The sequence below is a fragment of the Bos taurus genome, chromosome 11, assembly GCF_002263795.3.
Source record: "Bos taurus isolate L1 Dominette 01449 registration number 42190680 breed Hereford chromosome 11, ARS-UCD2.0, whole genome shotgun sequence".
Classification (NCBI taxonomy): Eukaryota; Metazoa; Chordata; class Mammalia; order Artiodactyla; family Bovidae; genus Bos; species Bos taurus.
Window position 1 is genome coordinate 19,299,696 of NC_037338.1, and position 22,887 is coordinate 19,322,582.

Here is a 22,887-nt window from a genome sequence, read left to right on the forward strand (position 1 = left end):
TTTTCTATTTAATTAAATTTTAATATTAAATTAAATATTAAATATTAAAATTTTAATTATTAAAACATTAATATAAATGTATATTTCATATATTAATATATTATTTTTGGGCTCCAAAATCACTGCAGATGGTGACTACAGCCATGAAATTAAAAGACACTCCTTGAAAGGAAAGTTATGACCAACCTAGACAGCATATTCAAAAGCAGAGACATTACTTTGCCAACAAAGGTCCATCTAGTCAAGGCTATGGTTTTTCCTGTGGTCATGTATGGATTTGAGAGTTGGACTGTGAAGAAGGCTGAGCACCGAAGAATTGATGCTTTTGAACTGTGGTGTTGGAGAAGACTCCTGAGAGTCCCTTGGACTGCAAGGAGATCCAACCAGTCCATTCTGAAGATCAGCCCTGGGATTTCTGTGGAAGGAATGGTGCTAAAGCTGAAACTCCAGTACTTTGGCCACCTCATGCGAAGAGTTGACTCATTGGAAAAGACTCTGATGCTGGGAGGAATTGGAGGCAGGAGAAGGGGACGACAGAGGATGAGATGGCTGGATGGCATCACTGACTCGATGGATGTGAGTCTGAGTGAATTCTGGGAGTTGGTGATGGACAGGGAGGCCTGGTGTGCTGCAATTCATGGGGTCGCAAAGAGTCGTACACGACTGAGTGACTGAATTGAACTGAACTGAATATAATATTTAGTATATTCAGTATATTAACATTATATTCAGTTCAGTCACTCAGTCGTGTCAGTATATATATATATATATATTATATATAATAATGTTATATATAATATATATTAATTATATATATATATATGTAGGGCAGCTTAACAATTTGTGATTCACATGGCAACTGACATTGCCCAGTTATGCCCCAGCATAACTAATCATCCTAATCCCCAAAGAGCTGGGAAAAAGCTAAGAGATGAACTGAGTCCTCTATATGTCTCCAAAGCACGAAGGAGAGACTTAGGCACAGAGAGACTTCGTTCCACAGCTTTCAGAGAACACTGACAGCCCATCTGCTTCCAAACAACCAGTCCTCAGACCAGAGATTGCCATGTATCCCACCAGTTCTGGAACACACATTTTTAGCAGCTGGGCCCTATGAACAAACAGTAACATGCAAGAAGCCAGATTACCAAAGATGGTGAGAAAACCAACAGAACAATCAGAGAAAGTTTTCCATGAAACAGGAGATTGGACAACTTGAAAAAATAATGAGGTCCATGTAAGTACATTCAATGACAGCAAACACACACAGGATAGTTCTTAAAACTTAAGAAACAAAGGAAAGGAAAAGGGCATGTGTGAGATGTGAATTAGAGGCCTGAAAGTGGAAAAATATCTCAAGTCATAGGTCAAAAATAATTCCTTAACCAGAACTTAAAAAAAAATTACTTCCAGACAAAAAGAGCAAGTGACATATGAAGCAAAAAGATCCTGGCTAGCATCAAATGCCTCAACTGCAACACTAAGAATATGATGTTTTTTAGGCCACTGGACAAACAGAGCTACAATCCCAAGTACTACACCTAATCAAGACATCACTTACCTATTAGGATGCAAAAAGATTTGTGGCTTATCAGACGTTCAGAGATTAAATTACCCCACCTGAGGCAAATACTAAAAACTAAACAAGATACTAATTAGGACAGAGACTTCAATCTAAAGAGAAATAAAGAAAGCTGAAGGAAATAGGCGTGAACAATAAACCTTAATATGTGTGTATACAGCCAAGGGCTAGGGAGGCAGAAGACATGAGACAGTCCTACACAATAAAAAAAGCCCTTGGGACCCAAAGATTTCTGTCAAGTTCCGTCTGATCTTTAACAGGCAGTTTTAGTGACCTCTTATTTAAATGATTCTAAATTACAGAAGAAGGTGAAAACTCCCCAATTCATTTTATGAAACAGTATTATTCTAAAGTATACATACCACACACACACACATACAGAAAAATGTACACATAAGGGTGTTAGATGAATTTTCATTAACTAAACAATCCACCATAAACAGGCATCCAGAAACAGAAACAAAGAATTTCTGGCACGCTACAAGTCGCCCTCAGCTTCCTTTCAGACAGTGTCTCCTCTCCTACCTCCCTCCCACTGAGGATAACCACTTTCCTGACTTCTAACAGCATAGATTAGTTTTGCCTGTTTTTGAACTTTATATGAAGGAAAGCATATAGCATTCTTTTATATCTGGCTTTTTAGGCTCATCATGATGCTTCTGGGATTCATCCATATGTTGCACTTAGCTACAAACTGTTCTGTCTCATATACCATTGTATGAATACACAAAAATGCATTTACCCACTCTCTAGGTGGATGATCTTTTAGGCAGTTTCAGGTTTGAGGCTATTACTAATACTGTTGCTAGAAACATTCTAAAACATACCTTTGCATGTATGCATTTTATTGGGTGTATGCCTAGAAACAGAATTACTAGATTCCATGGTAGGAATATTTCCACTTCAGTAGATTCTGCCAAATGGTTTCTAATAAATTGGAAACTATTTGAATAAATTTGAATTCTTACCAGCAGTGGGTAAACCTTCTGATTACTCCCATATTTTGTCAATCTGCGTAATTTTTTACATCTAATAAAATAATCCACTAAAGAAATCTATAGACAATCACACTTATGAATATTCATGCTAAAGTTCTAAAATAAAAGATTAGCAACTAGAATACTGATTTATAAGAAAAGAATACCACATTATGACCAAGCAGGCTTTATTACAAGGAGACAAGAGTGGTTTAATGTCAGCAACTCCACGCATAATCCATCTAGTCAACAGACTGAAAGAAAGTAACACATGATCATATCAAAAAATGCTAAAAAGGCATTGGATAAACTTAGCAGTCATATCTAAGAAAATCTCTTGATAAAACAGGAAAGAATATATTTAAATAAGATAAAGTGTTTTTTTATAAGTAGCAACACAAATATTCTAAATAATACTCAAACAATTTCAACTAAAAACAATGACAGAGATGTCTGCCTATCACCAGTATGATGGAATTTCTAGACAATAAAGATTGTAGAAAATAATCTGTCAAACATCACAAAAAACAAGTTGTATTATTTTTGTGAGTGTCATCATTATATTTCTAAAAATCCAAGAGACTCTAGTGAAAATTGCTGAAATTAATGAGAAATTTTCCTAAGTATATATAATAAATTTATTATATACCAGATAAGTACACAGGGAAAGAAAAAAAAAAGCTTCTTCTTTATTTATAATGATCCTTTAGAAAGGAAATGGAGAAAAAAATCCATTTACATGACCATTCACAGTAATGACCAAAAGGCTAAGAAACAAGAATATTTAATAAAAATGACATAAGATTTAAATGAAGAGAACTTCAAATCTAGTATATAGACAAGATCTGAGCAAACAGAAAATGATTAGTTCTTAGAAGACAATATCATATGTCAAATTTCCCAAAATTAATCTGAAAATTTAATGTTATTTCAACTCTTAATCATTTAAAATGATCACAAACTTCAAATGGCCAAGAAAAGTAGACAAAGAATAGCAGGCAGAGTATGGAGTGGGAGAATGCTCTGCCTGATCATTTTATAAAACCACTGTTCACAAACAGAATAGAAGCCACTGTAATTGAATCCATATGATATTGCTATATGCAAAGAGAACTAGAAGTGAAACAGAATAGCATATTGAGAAATAAATCTCATCATATGTGACAATTTAATATACGACAAAATTGGTGTTTCAATTCATTGGGAAAAGATAGTTTAATAACAGGTGCTGGGACAACTGGCAACTCACTTGGAAGAAAGTTGTACTTATAGCTTGCATTCTATACTAAAATAAATTCCAAATGGAGCAAAGACAAACACAAAAAACATTAACAACTAAAACCAAAAATAAAATGCAGAAGTCATTCCAGGAGACTACACAACCCACCCAGGGGTGCAGACCTTAAACAATACAGAATACTTCAAAATGTTTATAAATATATTCACAAGTGCTTGTATTTTGAAAACTAAAATAATATTTTGGATATATACTAATATAAAATTTTGAATGGGAAAAATATTATAAATATGGTCAACAGAAAAATCTTAGATCTGGAGAAAATTTGCAAGAGAGTTTATATATAATAACAAAGAGCACTTACAATTTTTCTAAAAAAGACAATGAAAATATGGGCAAAATGCTTAAAATGAATAAAAATGAGTTAAAATTTTAAATGTGAATTTAAAAATACAAATACACAATTCACCTTGAGAGTGAAATCCAAATGGCCAAATTTTCTATGGAAAAAGTACTTTTTAATGTGGTTAACACACAGCTAATAAGAGTTAGGAAAAAATGTTTGCAACCAAGAATAGGAAGGTTTACTATATTAAAAGCTCCTACAAACTAGTTAAATAAAAACACAAACACAATAGAACCATAAGCAAAAATATGAAAATTAAAATGAATATAGTTATAAATAAAATATACGTATACATCCTTATGGTAGGCAGAATTCTTAGCTGGTTCCCATGATCTCTGCCCCTGGTGTTACGCCTATGATAATGCTACATTTACAGGGCAAAGAGACTTTGCAGATATAACTAAGGATACTAACAAGTTGACCTTAACATACAGAAAGGTCATTTTAACATAGATTTTAAATATATACTTTATATATATTTTTTAATATACATTTTCTGGGTGAACCTAACTTAGTCACATGAGTCCTTTAAAAGAGTCGTCTTCTATGACTGGTAGCAGAAAACAAAGAGAGTCAAAGCAGGAGGATTTGATGAATCCTTGCTAGCTTTGCAGATAGAGGGGACTATGTGCAAGGGCTGGAGGGAAGCTTCTAGGAGCTGATAACAACACTTGACCTCCATCCTACACCATACTACAACTCCAAAGAACAGAATTCCACCAACATCAATGAGCTTTGAAATGTATTCTCCCCCAGAGCCATCAGTTAAAAGCCCAGCCTGGCACAAACCTTTATTTCAGCCTTATTGAGAACCAAATAGAGAGCCCAATCAAAGCCTGCTTTGAAAGAAGTTCAAACCCACAGAAGTATGAGATAATCAGTGGGTGCTGTTTTAAGCTGCTAGATTTGTGGTAATTTGTTATGCAGCAATAGAAAACTAATATAATAGGTCATTTAATTATGAGTGAAATCCAAATCACCAAAGAACATATGGAAAATTGTCCAGATTTACAGTAGTATTGAAAATGCAAATAAAATAACACTGAGAAATCACTATACCCACCACCAGGCTTTTATTTTTCCTTTCCTTTTTAAAAAATTGCTAATGGGTATAAAGGATAAGAGTATTTTCATACATTTACTTATGGAAATATAAATTGTCCAGGCATTTTGGGAAACAACCTGTCAATATCTATTTAAAAATTTTGTATCTACATATTCCCTTGGCCCAGTAATCCTACTCCAGGGAATCTATTCCATAGAAGTGAAATATCACGGTCATGAATATGCACGCAGGCACAATGGCTGTAACAGCTACAATCTGCTCACAAAGTAAACGCCCATCAACGTGGAAGAGGTTTAATAATGTCTTCATCATCATAAAGTATTACCCAGCATTAAAAAGAGTAAGAGCTGTAAGACAGACCTGGAGGGATTTTCATCATCCATTATTGTACGAGAAAAGATGCTGAGGATATACACGATCCCATTTAAAGCAAACTGACGCACTAAAAAAATCTCATTTATATAAAGCTGTGAATGTATATTAAGGAATTTAAGAGATGTATATATGTCCAGACTTGTAAGGGGCTCACAATACACATCACATTTTGGAAAGCTGCAGAAAAAGACAAAACCCTGTAATATTTGGGTACACATATCTGTGTGAATAAAGACAGATATATCAGGCTGCTACAAGGGAGGGGGGAGTGAAATGATATGGTGGAATATGATTAGTTTTGTCATTATGCATCTTTATTAGTTCATCTATTGCTCATTTGTGATGTTCTTTTAATGGTAATATTTTATAGTACTATTGCCTGGAGAAGCTCATGGACAGAGGAACCTGGCGGGCTACAGTTCACAGGGCCACACAATAGACACGACTGAAGCGACTTAGTACACCCATAGTATTATTAATCTGTATCACTCTTTTAATCTGAAAAACACCAAATCATTACCCTTCCTCTATTTTTTCTCAACAGTTATCACTAATATTCTATGTCTTTTACTTATATTGTTTCCCCCAACTGTAATGTCAGCTCCATCAGGTAAAGGGTTTTGTCTGTTCACTGCTGAGTGTCAGCACCTAGAACTGTCTGGCACAAAGCAGGCACTCAATTGTTGAGGAAAGTAATATTTTATGTGTAACTTCTTTAGGGCTCCTCTTGACGTTCCTTTTAACCTTATTTCTCCTAAAAACCTGGTATTTCAGAAGCTATCAGGACTGTGACAGAATTACATAGTAGCCTACTGGGCTCTTCTGCCCATGGAATTCTCCAGGCAAGAGTACTGGAGTGGGTTGCCATTTCCTTCTCCAGCGGATCTTCCCGACCCAGGGATTGAACCCAGGTCTCTCACATTACAGTCAGATGATTAACCCTCTGAGCCACCAGGGAAGCCCGAATTAACATGCTAAGAAGACTGAAATCAAACAGTGAATAATAGTTATTTCTTGGATGCTTATTACTGTCTGACATTTTATCAGGGGTTATCTAAGTAGGCAGATCTATGATACCCATTTCATAGATGACAAACCAACTCAGATTAGCTTATCTAAAGTTTCATGACAACAAATGTCCTGTATCCAGGCCAAAATCTTGTTCTTTCCTATACTGATCGTAAAGGAATCATATTTTAATAATTAAAAAGGACACAATAGTTCTCACCTAATACATAGGTTTAATATCATTTTGAGGCTTATTTAGTTGGATAAATTCACAGTCACATAATTTACTACTCTTCAATAATTCTATTAATGATTTGAAAGTCATTTGATTGTTAAATACAAATACCCTACCCTATGTCTAATTAGTTGACTCTTCTATTCCTACAGCAATTAAGCTGTTCAGCTCAATACCTCAAGCCTCCTGGGCCCTGATGGAGTGGCAGCTACAAATCAAGACAACACAACTGTTCCTAGTAGTTGGAATAAACATTTAGATAATTGCATCAAATCTTCAAGACAAAAACAGCACTAAGAGCATCCTGAGGGATTTTGTTCTACACTCCCCAGAGGAATGCCTTTCCTGACAACGTTCTACTAGAGGAAGCTTCCTACCTCTTTGGAGAGAAAAAAAAGACAGGCAGAGCAGGACTATCTGCGGGTCACAGGGGAAGAGTAGTGCGTACAGTCTGGGCCCAAGCTGGCCAAGGCAGGGTCAGCTTCCAGGTTGGAGAGTCCCCTCTCAAGGCATCAGAGGCCAGTGGGTTAGTGTTCACAAGGTTGAGGGGACAGAAGGGACACAACAGGGCTTGTAGAGACCACCTACTTCCCTACATGGTTCGCTGAGGTTCAAAGAAGGCAAAATTGGAAACGGACAGTAGAAGAGGGAGCTTCTTGGGCATTCTGTTGTCACCTTCCAGGTGAGGTCCGAATTTTTCCCAAGGAAGGTGCAGACCTAATCTGAGCATCAGCTCCACATACCTAAATACACCTGAGATCACCTAGGGACTGGCAGGGACACTTCCCCCGATCTCACCTTTGTCTTTGATGTTCTGGATAGATTTAGAGTTTTAATAAGTGTTCTCCAGTCACTCAACCAATAAATATTTATAGGGTACTTTCTACATGGTGAGGCACCAGGAGAGGTGTTAAAGGGAATATAAGAAAAAAAAAACATGGTCCCTGCCTCAAGGAGCTTACAGAGACAACAAAGAGTCATCACCTCTTATTTTTAGGTGACAAATGAGCAATAACTAATAGGTAAAATCCGAGTTGAGAATGAGTTTAGAATCAAGGCATTCAGAATAAAACTCATCACTGCCTGTTCTCCATGCCTCAAAAAAATCCACAAGATTTTGAAAGATAATATGTGTAAATCAGACTTACTGTATCTTCCTTGCGAATCTTTGTACCCTGAAAACAATTTCTAAAATTCACACAAAAATAAAACATGATTATCTGTAGAGGCAAACTATATGCAACTTGCATACATTGAGGGTATAAAACTGCCTGGATCTATAATCTTAAAGTTCGAAAGTAAAATTATTTCTGCCTCCAGAAAGCAATGGTGTTTCAAAAGAGAAAAAAGGTCTGCTTGCAAGCTTTATTTTTTTAAATTGCATCAATACATATATATTTCAAGGTATCTCACAACAATGAGAACTAACTAACTTATTGTCCTGCTTGTTTAAAAGGCTATCAAAGGAATAAGAGGAAGTCTGAAATGTTCTAGAGCTGAGAGAAAGCCTCATTTCTTCTGACTCTGAGACACACAAGGAAATTGAACAGGCACTATTTCATTGAAAAACAAAGTGTCCACTTAAACGAACTGATTTTGGCTAAACATGCGTATTTTCAAAATCTGTGAATGGCAGGATCTAATCTGGACCTCGTTCACTCTGAAGGGACACAATTAACATTATTTATGTGCTACACATGCTCTATTTTAATGCTCCATGCATTTTAACACGCGTCAAATGCACAAGGCTCCATGGTTTACCTGCAAGCTATGTATAAAAATACTGCTTTTCCAGTCAGCAAAATGCTGAGATATTTATAACATATGGAAGAATTCCTACATGGCACTTGGGTATTGGTGGGGAGTGAGGATCAGGAGTGTTATCCATAAATGACTGTCAGAAAGACATATGAGACCACTCTGTTCTTTTTCTAAAATATACACTGAGTGAAATAACTCCATCAATAGGATATTCTGAAACATGTGGGCTCAAAGTCTGTAGAAAAAGATAAAAATATTTTTTTTAATGATTCCAAAAGCACAGTCAGAATCATACAAAATAGAACTCATCCTATTAAAATGATTCTATCTTTTCATGAGATTACTACTTGGTCCAATTAGGACATTTCTTACGTGTCTGGTCTTCCTTCTGACTTATGCAGATGACACGGTGTACCTGGGCCTCTCTTAATATAGCTTCCTACAATATAATAAAAAGTTATGTCACCTGACAGTTTGTTTAACCAGGGAACTCCAGGATATTCTGATGTATTTCCTAAAAATTGTTAATTTATACAACAGGAATCAATGATAAACAAACCAGAACTGGAACCATTCACTTTGAGAGACCGAAATGACCTTAGAGGCCGTCTTTCCAGGCCATCTAAAGAGAAAGGAAAACAATGGGTGATGCATTCAGATCAGAGGCTCATCTTCCCCTATGCTCTCAAATTATCCGACACCCAGAACAAACTTTCTGATGAATTTCTTTTGCTCTAATGTAAGTTAACCTTATTTATTTATGAAAAACTATTGCCTTGATTCCTGAATATTCACCGGAAGGACTGATGCTGAAGCTGAAGCTCCAATACTCTGGCCACCTGATACGAAGAACTGACTCATTGGAAAAGACCCAATGAGCTTCCAAATCTTGGAAAGACAGGGCAAAAGGAGAAAAGGGTGACAGAGAACGAGATGGTTGGATGGCATCACCGACTCAACGGACATGAGCTTGAGCAAATTCAAGGAGATGGTGAAGGACAGGGAAATCTGACATGCTGCAGTCCATGCGGTCGCAGAGTTGGACATGACTTAGCAACTGAACTGCCTTGATTCCCTTCTGTAAGGAAAGAGTAGGTGGATGTCAGTATACATTAATGTTTCAACACTTTATGTAAACCACAAGCTGCTTATTTTCTTAATACATGCTTATGCCTAACACTGAATTTTGCCTTCCATGAATGCATTTTTTAAAAATCAAAGTTCTTCAGTTTGCGAATTCTCATTTGTGAATGATGATGGGCTTCCCTACCATTACCCTTATTTTGATGGTGCTATTATATGAGGTAATTAAAAAATATCTTTGGTTTGAGGTTATAGATTGGGAACCTGATACACACCCTAGATCTTATGAGGGCATGAAAAACTTTGGCACATGAATTAACAATACTAACTCTAGTACTCTAAGTGCTATTTAACAGATGTTTTGCTGAGTGTGTGTGTGTGTGTGTGTGAGCTGCTCAGCCGTGTCTGATTCTTTGCAACCCCATGGACTATAGCCCACCAGATTCCTCTGTCCATGGAATTCTGCAGGCAAGAATACTGGAGTCGGTTGCCATTCCCTTCTCCAGGGCATCTTCCCTCCCTGGGGATCAAACCTAGATTGCCGGCATTGCAGGCAGATTCTTCACCGTCTGAGCCACCAGGCTAGCCCACTGGATTAATTATCTCTTTAAGCATCTAGACCAGTCATCCTATAAGGTGACTGGCTAAAAAACCAGGGACAAGAGAATTTTCTATGAAATATACCCTTCTGATGGGAAAGATACTGCAAATTTTATTCCTCCAAGTCTGACCAAAACCACCATTACCTTTAATATAGTATCAACTAAGTAATAAAAAAGGGCTCAGGGTTCTGTAAGATCTTAGTGAAACTTTAAGTAATTTTCTGTTAGGCAGGTTTTGGATGCTGTTTTGTTTTGAAAAGTATACAAAATATACTGAAGTTTGTGTTTTGGAAAATATGGAATCTAATTTTAAGAGTTGCATGCCAGTGCTTCTCCATAGAACTCAAGCGTCCCATCATCATAAGCAATAGTTATAACTGAGAAGTAACAAGTGAAGTGATGCATTATGGTTATAGTGTTTGAAGTGGTGCTACCAGACTTCCAGGTGTTCCTGGGGGAATACTCTGGTGCCAGGACAACCTAGGATTCCTTAAAATCTTAGTGGTGCCTTTGGGAAACCCAATGGAGGTTAAAATACCACGGTGAACCTGGGCTGACCCCAGTGGGTCCAACAATCCATGAAACACTTCTGGAGCCATCTTGACCTTCTGAGCTAGATTACTCTACAGTAACTCCAGCAAATCACGGCTCAGTTCTCATTACAAGGGACAAAAGAGACATTTCTGATAATACTGAAGCACGTGTACATACCAAATAGAACGCTACAGCAGCATACAAAACATCACAGAACAGTGGATAGTTTCAAGGACACCAGAAGAGGTGCTTTTTAGATTCTGTATAGTATTGTGACTCCAGATTGGAACAAAGAGATTGTCAAGCTCTGGGCAGGGGGAGCCCTTGAAAAATACTGTTGATTTGAAGGTGCAAGGGGCAGAAGGCTTATGCTTTTTAAGTAGCCAAATAAAAAAATAAGTAAAAGCACATTAAATTTATATGTGTATGTGTGTATAGGATTTTTAAAATTATGTAACTGAATATTTTAGGAAAAATATATATGTGTGTCCCTAAAAATATCATGATCCAATTGTGTGGGGTATTTTAATTTTACTGGCTTTCCAAAGGTCCAAAGTTTCTATAACAATAAATGTCTCCATCTTCCTTACAATCAATAATTAAGATTGGTTCATCTCTGTGGATTCACATCTACTTTACCTAATACACTTTTATTTCTCTGCACCCCTTTACCACCTCCCCCCCAAACAAAATCAAGTTGTATTAAAGTATTTTAACTGCAAATCCACTAGATTCCATTCTGACAAATATTTCAATTCATGAGACACCTTATCTATATTTGTACACTTTATTTAAAAACAAATAATACACTTAGAGCCACCAAAAAAGGATATCTTAATTAGCTTATCCATATCCTGAATTTACAAGAGAAACTTCTTGCACCACAAAAATTAGCATTTGGATTAATTTACATTAATTGATATTATATTTAAATTTTAAAATACCTGAAGATCAAACCATCTGGCTCAGGGCTCACCAGTTAGAGGGGTGAAGGGGTGTGGAGAAAAGGAGCTGTTTAGGAATCTGAACTGATGCCCTGAGGTCAGCTCTAGTAAACTGAACTTGAGAAACATAAAACAAGCAGTGGATTACAGGATTACAAAGAAGTGGTTCTTCCTAAAAACAAAAAACAGGTATTAGATTATATAGTTGGGATAGGTATAAAGGGTATCTCTTAATCTGGATTGGAAAAAAGTTATGAGAAGGGGGTTGCATTTATTTCTCACAAGAGGTAAATTTCAGCCAAACAATGAGAACAAAGTAGGGAGGGTGGAATGCGGTAGACTGAAGGCTTTCTGATTGCTGATAATACCAAATCTAGCAGCTCTCTACAAGCCAACTAAAATACCGTCCTCTGAGAAATTTTCAGAGAGGAGCTAACACACAACCAGGGAAAAACCATTCTGCATTAACAAGGCACTCACTGGTTCACGGCCTGCGAAAAACCCAGGCAGACATCAGAGTTAATCTGAAATAAAATCAACTTTCTAATTTGCATCAGAGGGATGACACGCATGTGGTCCCAGTTAAATCAAATCTAAAGCTTGACTAGCAAAGATCCAGGAAATTCTGACCCTTAAGCACCACTTCAGGAATACTGCTAGAATAAGTAAGTGGGATCTAGAGATCTCTGTTTGGCTTTATATTTGCTTTTTTTGGATTAAAAAAAAAAAAAAGATACAGTCTGTTTGTGAACAGACTTTGTGAACCTGGTGTCCCGAGGAATGACACTGAGATCCAGCTGGATGATGGATATATGGCCAATTAAAAAACTTTCAGGAGCAAAAGTCAAATGCTTCAAATCATCTACAAAGGACCTGACCTTTGTTTTTAAACACGGATATGTTAGTTTTCTGGACCTTCCTCTAAAATGAATTTAAGGAATTGATACATTTCAGAAAAATATACATACAATTTCTGTCAGCTACTACTTTTGTACAACCTGAATCCCAGTGTTAAAACAAAATACTGCAATTATATAAATAACTAAACAAGTAACACAGTAACAGAGACAACTTCTGAGCAAATAAAATGAGTGATTATGTACTGAATAGCCTTGAAACAGCTTTCAAAGAATAAAGTAAGTTGAAGGAAATCAGAGCTCCTTTCCCATGTAAATCAATAACAACTCGGCTCTTGGTTGAAAACATCACATAGACATATACTAACCAGAGATTATCTCCAGCTCACTATCAACATGGATGACAAATTTTAAGCAGTTCTTTCAAAAGAAAATCAAAATTAATTCGAAGCCTTTCAATCTGATTTGTGACACCTTTGTTCAATATAACTTAAATGACATAGCCTGAGAAAAGCACCAACACAGATTTTTTAAATTGCATCCAACCATTATTTTCGATGTCATAAAGATTTGCTTGAGTCAAAAATGGCAGCAATGACAAAGAGGTAGATATGAAAGATGCCATTTAAATACTATTCTTAGGTGGAATTTTAACTAGTTCAGGTGTTTAATTTAAAAACAATTTTTACTAGTTGAATCTTCATCATATAAGAATTGCATGACATGCTCTTGTGTAAAGGGGAAATAAATGAAGTACTAAAAAAAAAAAATGAGCCTTTAAAAATTACATTTACTTAGCTAACATTAATGAGAGCCTGTAATTTTGATGAATCAGTAATATCTCCTTTTACCTGAACTTGATTTATAATGAAATAATAGTTATTTTCTTCTCTACTGAAATTTCTAGGAATTCACATTCAGAATTCTTGGAAAGTACTTTTGGTGCTCAGAAGAGCACGAAGACAGCGCATGAAATGTCCCCTGAAGTCCTAGAAGTTTTACAGACACATTAAAAAGACACTGATGGTCACAAATCAGGACCTTCACAGATGGGCAAACATTCAAACATCACGACACACACACACACACACACACACACTCACTCACTCACTCACTCACTCACACACTCTCTCATACCTCTTCCCCACAAAACAACTCAATCCTCATCCTCACTGTAAGGCTGAATTTGTATTTTTTTTTTTTTAAAGGCACCTCTCTTTCTCTAGCTATTGCCTTCTTGATGATATCGGTTTTGTCAAAAATCCTGAATGCTCAATGGAAATAGTTCAGTACTGAGAATGGAACATTTTTCAATTCACATTTGAATAGCCAGGTTTTCTTACATTCAGATTTTAATAAACTAGAATGACAGTCTTTAAAACAAGCATGCTAGCCTATAATGAATATCGTATATACAGTAATTTAAACATTTAGAACTATATATTATACTGCAAAGCAAACAGCACAACACTCATCATACTCATCATTACCTGCTGTGGACACTACCTCCAAAAATGAAAATACAAAACAGTAAAATGCACCTATGGTTTTATATATATATATATAATATATAGTCTATATATATTATATATATCCCTACAATATATATAATATATATTTATAAAATATACATACATTTTAGACATTTTCAAATAAATTTTTGTCATTATCTCCAAAAGAAACTTATAGCAAGAACACTGAAGGAATGAAACTCAGATAAACAAAAAATTTCTCACAAAGTTCATTATCAGTGATACAGCTCAATTTCCCCCCTTTTAGTCATAACTAAAATGATTATAAAAGCTAAATACTTTGCATAACTAATTAATCTGTTTAATGGCAAAAACTGCTAAATGTGTTCAATAGAAAAATACTGAAGGTCATTATATCACTTATGTTAAATATCTGTCTATGGTTTGAGTAGCAAATGAGCTCCATATGACAGAGGAGTTTCAAGAAGGGTGCTGCAAGCTCCCAGGGATGTACCCATAGCATATGAAAATAAGGCAGGGACCCACCTCATCTGCTGATTTTCATACTCTTCCAATACATTTCACTCAAAATATTTACAAATAAAGCACTCTGAAAGCATTTCAATCATTGTTCAAATCTGGGATTTGTTCATTCTGTCAATTTTCATTGAAGTTTTGACAGGCTGATGGAAAAGTCAGACAAACACACACACATATATATGCTTCTATCTGGTTGGAAGACAGCTTTGGCTCATTTCTAGGCTGAGATCGTAATAGTGCTAGTGGAGAAGAAATCCCTGTTTCTGGTACAACCTCCAAGAGCACAGCATTGGCTTTCTAAGGAACTTTCAACAGTTCCATCATTTGCACTACAGTCTACATATCTCATGGTTATTTTCCACTTACTAATAGAAAAATTTCAACCATGAGACCTAAAATGCAGGTGAAGAGAGTGTCTTAGTTTTGAGAATTCCAGTTGACAGAAGTAAAGCAGGCACTGAACACCCTGGAAGGTAATTAAAGCAATAATTGGTAGAACAATAGCTTGTAATCATCCATCACAAATATGCCAATTAAGAGCACCTGACTGAAATTTTCCAGTATCCTTCTACAAATGTTAGGTCAGTGACATAATTTATTTACTTTGTGAAGAAGCCAAAAAGGAATTCACCAAACACAACGTGGAATTCTATACCCGCACAGGAATATAAACATTTACCTGGTAGCTCATGTCCAGGTCAATTCATTTGAATGTACAAAGCAGTCCCTTGAGCCCATTGTTAAGCACATATAAAATGACAAGGTAGCCGTGTCAAAATAAAGCATATCTGTGTATCAACCAGGAAAATTTAACAAAGGTCCTTAAAGAAAATCTGCCTGTATACTGCAGAATTCTAGAGGCAGACAAGCAGAAATTTTAAAGAAAAATTGTCAATTAATATCCACACTATCATGTTAATACTTCTTCAGGGAGTAAATGTACGTATTAGAAGTGCCATTGCTATGATAATGGAATATGTGGCATAGGAATGTAGAAATTACATCTGAGAGCCAAAGTACATTTTACTGAAAATTTGATAATTAGTAAAATTTCTGATTTCCAGATTGGTCTCTGCCATATTGGGCAAATAAGAAAGTGCATGAGGAAGAGCGGAGACAGCTGCAGGGATAAGGTCTACATACCATCTCCAGACAGTGGGGTCACATAAATCCCAAGAGCTAACCCTATGTGGGTCATTGGTAAGGTGAGCTCAGAGAACCCCAGGCCTTCAAGACATGGTTTTCCTCAGAAACAATACTGACTCACTGCCCATTAAAACATGCTATGTATTCCAATGAAACACTGGAGGTGGGGTAGGGCAAGGGAAAGAAAGAGAGAACCCTCTAGGCAATATTATACACCAAACTATTCCATCCAGATTTCCAAGAGGTTTTACTTCTTGGAGATATTAATAATGGAACTTCTGGGGCACAAACATTTGCTTTATTTAGTAATTCTGCAAAGACAGCTGCCTGAGGTTAACCATACCCTTTGGACCATTAAAACATAATAATTATGAACTATTTTTGGTAGGTGTCAGATAATTTTAATATCAGAGACAAAGAAAGAGATCATGTGAAGCATGGTTATGCGGGTTCTAGTGAGTACTTGCAAGTAACTTCAGCTTTTCAATCACTACAAGATACGATTTCATCAATATGAAATAATCACTCTGATACTATAAATATCACACGAATAAAGTGAAATTTAAAATTAACAGAAATCATTATAAAGATATGCCCTGCTTGCCATTAAAAATAAACAGAATCTTCAACCTGAATAAGTTAAATTCTTTAGTAAAAGCAGACTCGTATCAACTATTCTTCATAATGGTGAGTATTTTTGACAGCTAAACTTTAGAATGGTACCAAATCTATTTTCAAAAATGTTAATACAATATAGAAATCTGCTTACAAACTAAATATTTGTTTAGCATTTCTGAATAATAATATATTTAACATATTATTGCATTTTTTTCCCTCTAATAAGTAAAATGTTTTGCCAGGTGCTTTATGAGAACAGTTGAAAGGAGAGCTAAATTAAAAACTCATTTTAACACTGTTTGGTCATTATGCACATAGGGGTTAGTACAGTAGATGTGATAAAGATTACCGTTTTAACTATCTAATATGTTTAACAAGATTTCTCAGGGGAGAACTAGGTCTAAATTGCCATTCTTCCTCTATTCATTCCCAGTAATCAAGCTTTTTAATTATCCCTTATAATATGCCCTATTATTCAATAGGGACAAGCTAAACCTATGTTTGTTCTTCGCTCAGGCCTGCCTAGCGAATTAGAACAACCTCAGAAACAAAAGCTCCTGTTTGGGGAAAAATTTTAAAGTTTTCAGGCTCACAGATTCGGCTGAGCTTGCAGCAACCTGAACAAACCTTAGTTTTAGAAAACAGTGTACGAATTGCAAAACTATACTTTAACAAATGTTCTCTGTGCTCCTTCAGCAGAACAAAAGGGCTGGATGGGTTGACTCTTGCCCTGGTCTTCTGTATCTCTTTTGTGCAGTTGATTACTTATAAAGAGCTAGAAGGTGAAGATGATGCATTGTGTCATACAAAGACTTTAGCCAGTGCATCCGCCCCAGCACTGGCTATATAGCATTTGGATGGGTGGAAAGCTACATCATGAATTGATTCTTCAAACTTTTTCCGATGAGCTGTGAACTCTTGGATACACGTCTTACTTTCTAGGTTCCATAAACGTATTGAACAGTCATGACCTATATTAAAAGAAAAGAAATTAAGAGAAAAATTACATTAAATGTGAAAACTGTAAGAACAAATAAATAATTCAAAGCTGTACTTACTGCCAGACATTAAGTACAGGCCATTTGGATCAACTGCTAAACTTGTAACGGCTTCTAGGTGGGCTACCATCGAGTGGATCAGTTTGCCTTTGGAAAAAGAGATTGTTACTCTTTAGTAATAGTTTTTCTCATCCTGAATACCAGCCAGCTACCACACTGTACTGGCTCCACCAACCAGCCCTCTCTGTGTAGTCTCTGCATCAAAGACTTTCCCAACTGCTAAAACAATGCATGTCTCCCTCCTTGCTCTAGCCATGGTGATGATGAGAAACAAAAGGTCAACTTTCAGATTATATTTTTGTCTTTCACAATATGGAAGTCAGTAATTTGTACACAAATATTCCTTTAAGCCATGTTCATTAACTAAAATTCAGACATTATTAATCACTAACTTTGGATCCTTTAGCTACAAGCAAATTATAGGTTGTGGAAAGAGAAGAGACTGTGACAAAGACAAAGGAACAGAAAATCTGGCCACAATTTTGGTGGAAAGAGTATATGGAAAGATATTAAAAATACTAAATTATTCATCAATCGCAGCTAAACAAAGTTAACAAAAGTCGATAGCAGATTCTCAAGTAAATATGGCTACTAATACAGTGAGTTTTTCTCCCAGTCAGCTCTTCATGTTTCCTTTAGACTAGTGAAAACTAACCTAATAAAAATTGGGAAAGCTTCCATACCCCAATGCAAATCCATCAGGACTAAATAATCAGTATTGACTCAGGGGTTTTCCATCTGTAACACTAAGAATCTTAAAAAACTAAACAATTTTAAACAAAACATAATGATCATATATATGCCCGTACTTCCAACATGTTTCTACTTTTCCACAATATATTAACATTTTATTGGTATCTGAATGAATTTTTCATTATGTTCTGAGTAATAACCTTGGTCTAGGGTCAATATATAGCACCTATTTACTATTAAATAAACCAAGATGATCCCATATGCTATCATGAACACTGATTCTTTGCAGATTAGATGAAGTAAAAACAAATGATCTGAGAGAGAATCTGTGTTTCAGTGCCTATTCCCTGAACATAAAGCCACCAACAGACACCAAAATTACAGTTGTGATTTCTTTTTTCAATAATAATCAATTTAAATACATTCTTACCTGTATTGTTATCATAGAATTTGATGTGTCTATCTTCATGGGCAGTGATGCTGATGGGAAGAGTGGGGTGACTGATGACTCTATTTATTTGGCAGGAAGAGTTGGCTGCTAAAAAGAAAAAATTAAAGAGCAACACAAATTTGTCAAAGCTACCATTTCTTCACACAAAAAAGAACATTCACATAAGAGCCTGGAAAAGTAGGAGATGGACTTTTAATTTGTCTTTAGTTCATTTATTCTGCAACTGTGTTTGTAACTGCGATGTTAGGAAATGAGACTCGTCTGAGAAACACTCTACTGACAAATCTAGAAGTACTTGGGAATTAGAATTTCCTTTCCACCACCTGCTCTGTAGGGATGCCCCGAGAAAGTAGCCCAGAGCCATGGGCATCTCTCATTTGATGGTGGTCTATGATACCTCTACCACTTGCAGAAAACCCCATCATTATTTCATGTGGATAATTTCCACATTCAAATCTCAGCTCTGTCTAGACACAGAGCTCTTTATCACATGGTCATTATCTAAAGATAAACATGACAAAGGGAGTGTCTTAACTCTTTAGTCTTTTTCTTCTCATCAAAATAGAAATTGTCATCTATTGATAATCTACCATGTATGGAATCTGAAAACAGCATCGTAACAGTACTTTTTGTACACTATTTAATAATCTTCAAAGAGATCTTAATTGTACATGCACACTGAGATGGGCGGGCCAATTGTCATTAGGTCCTTAACCTAGTGAATGAAGTAAGGTCCAGAAAACAGCTGTTATAGCCCCTAAAATCATGGTAACAAAGCCAGTACCTATTCCAATGCCTGCTCTATCCAAACTAGATGACTCATGCAAATCAGGCAACTGTCAAAACAAGTATCTAAACTATCACAAAGTGTCTCCTGAAAGTCTTTATTCAAATGGAAATCAATTATGAAGAACTTATGTTTAGTGATTTTTGTTACCATAATTTTGATAAGGAAAAATCTACATAAAAATAACACTAATTTAAGATATATCAAAGTTAAAATAATTATTATATTAATATCAGGGTCTTGGAAGAAGAAGGGATGTCCTTACAGAGTATAAGTGGGGCAACCAGCAAATTTGAGTGTAAACAATAACTCATACAATAGCATAGTGTCATTGAAAATTCCTTGATTTTGATAATGTAATATGCTGTCAGAGAATGCCCTTGTTCTTAGGAATTACATACTAAAGGACCTAGGGGTATAGGGGTATACTGTCTCCTAAGTGGCTCAGAATTTTAAAGTACACACACATACAGATAATGACAAAGTAAATGTGACTAATATGGCAAAAGTTTTAAAAACTAGTGAATTTGAGTGAAGTGTAGCCAGAAGTTCTTATATTATTTTTGAAACTTTTCTTTAAACTTAAAACTTCAAAAATAAAGCATTCTTAACATTTTTTAAATCTCAGAATAAGTATCATGAAGTTATACTCACAACAGAAAATAAAACTATGTACAGTTAAAAATAGCTCCAATATTAGTCTACTCTACAGGATTTTCATATGGTACCTAGAAACATGACCTCTTAAAAGCTGAGAAGTCTTTTCCAATGCTGACAGCAGGTAACCACCCAGTCTGTTATCTATGTGCACAATAAAAGTCACCTGACCACGTGGAATGAACTCTGGGTTGGTTACACTCATTTTAAATGGTCCTAGACAAAGAATTTAGATTCAAAATTCATTCTATGGATGCTTTTTCTGACAGAAATAACACACCATTGAGCAATATCCTCTGTAAAGTCTATCAGGAGAATAACAACAAAAATACTTTAAGTAAAATGTCCCATATATTTTGAGAGAGAGGTTTCTAAGAAGAGCTTCAATTACTTTGAGATCTAGAAAATGAGTATGATAGAAATCAGGCAAAATAAAGTTCTTATTTAGTAATACTTTTTAAGGAAGTTTCTCCACTTGATGGTAAGTCAGATAAGTAAAAGTCAGCAACTACAAAGAACACTAGAAATAAAGATCTACCAGCCATTATTCTAACAATGAACCTAAAACAATCCTCCAAATATTTATTTATATTCAGCTTGTGACTGAGAAATGGATTCACAAATACTCAGTTACCTCTTTCAACTACCTTTGACTTAATCAAGCCCAATTACCACTGGCAAGAAGGCAGGTAATTTATTCCGATTCTAAGAACAAACATCTTTCATCCGTCTAAATTATACAAAATTCTCTTTTAGCTTAAAACATGTTTAGTCTGAACTTCAATTTAAAAAACACCTACTAAATTCCATAATACAATAAAATAGTCAAACATAAACAGCTAAGGGACTACAGTTGTCACAGTAGACAGCAATAAGTTTGTTTCATATAACTCTAAAGTAATCAAATCATTAATTTAGGAAATGTCAGGACGTATCATCATAATCTAAAAGAGTTATCACTTATTCCATTAATGATGCCTTTTTTCAAAACGTTCTTGGGAGTCTTCTTCTGAAAAGGCTTCTAGTTTCATTCCAATTCCAAAGAAAGGCAATGCCAAAGAATGTTCGAACTATCACACAATTGCACTCATCTCACACACTAGCAAAGTAATGCTCAAAATTCTCCAACCTAGGCTTCAAATGTACGTGAACCAAGAACTTCCAAATGTTCAAGCTGGATTTAGAAAAGGCAGAGGAACCAGAGATCAAATTGCCAATATCTGCTGGATCACAGAAAAAGCAAGAGAATGCCAGAAAAACATCTGCTTTATTAACTAACTACGCTAAAGGCTTTGACTGTGTGGATCACAACAAAGTGTAGAAAATTTTTAAAGAGATGCGAATACCAGACCTCCTTACTGGGAATACCAGTCCACCACGTTGATGGACATAGAGGTAAGAAATCTGTATGCAGGTCAAGAAGCAACAGTTAGAACTGGACATGGAACAATGGACTGGTTGGAAATTGGGAAAGGAGTATGTCAAGGCTGTATATTGTCACCCTGCTTATTTAACTTAAATGCAGAGTACATCGTGTGAAATGCTGGGCTGGATAAAGCACAAGCTGGAATCAAGACTGCCAGGAGAAATAACAATAACCACAGAGATGCAGATGACACTACCCTCAGGGAAGAAATCGAAGAAATCGAAGAGGAACTAAAGAGCCCCTTGATGAAAGTTTAAGAGGAGAGTGAAAAGGCTGGCTTAAAATTCAACATTCAGAAAACTAAGATCATGGCATCTGATCCCATCACTTCACAGCAAATAGACAGGGAAACAATAAGCAACTTCATTTTCTTGGGCTCCAAAATCACTGGAGATGGTGACTACAGCCATGAAATTAAAAGACGCTTGCTCCTTGGAAGAAAAGCTATGACTAAACTAGGCAGCATATTAAAAAGCAGAGACATTACTTTGCTGACAAAGGTCCGTCTAGTCAAAGCTGTGGTTTTTCCAGTAATCCTGTATGAATGTGAGAGTTGGACCATAAAGAAAGCTGAGTGCCGAAGAACTGATGCTTTTGAATTGTGGTGTTGGAGAAGGCTCTCATGAGTCCCTTGGACTGCAAGGAGATCAAACCAGTCAATCCTAAGGAAATCAGTCCTGAATCTTCACTGGAAGGACTGATACTAAAGCTGAAGCTCCAATACTTTGGCCACCTGATGGGAAGAATTGACTCACTGAAAAGACCCTGATGCTGGTAAAGATTGAGGGAGGAGGAGAAGGGGACAACAGAGGATGAGATGGTGGGATGGTATCATTGACTTGATGGCCATTAGTTTGAGCAAGTGGTGATGGACAGGGAAGCCTGATGTGCTGCAGTCCATGGGCTTGAAAAGAATCGGATACGACTGAGTGACTGAACTGAACTGACCAGGCAAAAAAGTCATATGACTTTACAGTTAAACATCTTGGAGGAAAATGGAATTTTCTAGCTCAGTTTATTCATCTCACTCATTGGACTTGAAAGTGACAAAAAAGTGAAAGTGTTAGCTCTGAACTGAACTGACCAGGCAAAAAAGTCATATGACTTTACAGTTAAACATCTTGAAGGAAAATGGAATTTTCTAGCTCAGTTTATTCATCTCACTCATTGGACTTGAAAGTGACAAAAAAGTGAAAGTGTTAGCTCTCTCAGTCCGTCCTACTCTTTTTGATGCCATGGGCTATAGCCTGCCAGGCTCCTTTGTCCATGGAATTCTCCAGGCAAGAATAACAGAGTGGGTTGCCATTTCCTTCTCCAGGAGATCTTCCCAGCTCAGGGATCAAACCTGGTCTCCTGCACTGCAGGCAGATTC

General features: G+C 36.1%; 1 protein-coding gene across 4 annotated transcripts in view; it reads right to left on the reverse strand.

Annotated features, from left to right (window-relative positions):
- Positions 1-2,730: 2,730 nt before the first annotated feature.
- STRN (striatin) overlaps positions 2,731-22,887 on the reverse strand; it is a 121,077-nt gene continuing 100,920 nt past the window's right edge. For 3 of the 4 annotated variants that reach the window (XM_059891358.1, XM_005212644.5, XM_059891359.1), the window contains 3 exons: positions 18,625-18,732; positions 17,502-17,588; positions 2,731-17,414 (listed from right to left, as the gene is read on the reverse strand). In XM_059891358.1, coding sequence (XP_059747341.1) covers positions 17,245-17,414; positions 17,502-17,588; positions 18,625-18,732 — 365 coding nt within the window. In that variant the 3' untranslated portion in view covers positions 2,731-17,244. The remainder of the gene's footprint in view (positions 17,415-17,501; positions 17,589-18,624; positions 18,733-22,887) is intronic. The other variant, NM_001206104.2, reaches the window with a different exon arrangement.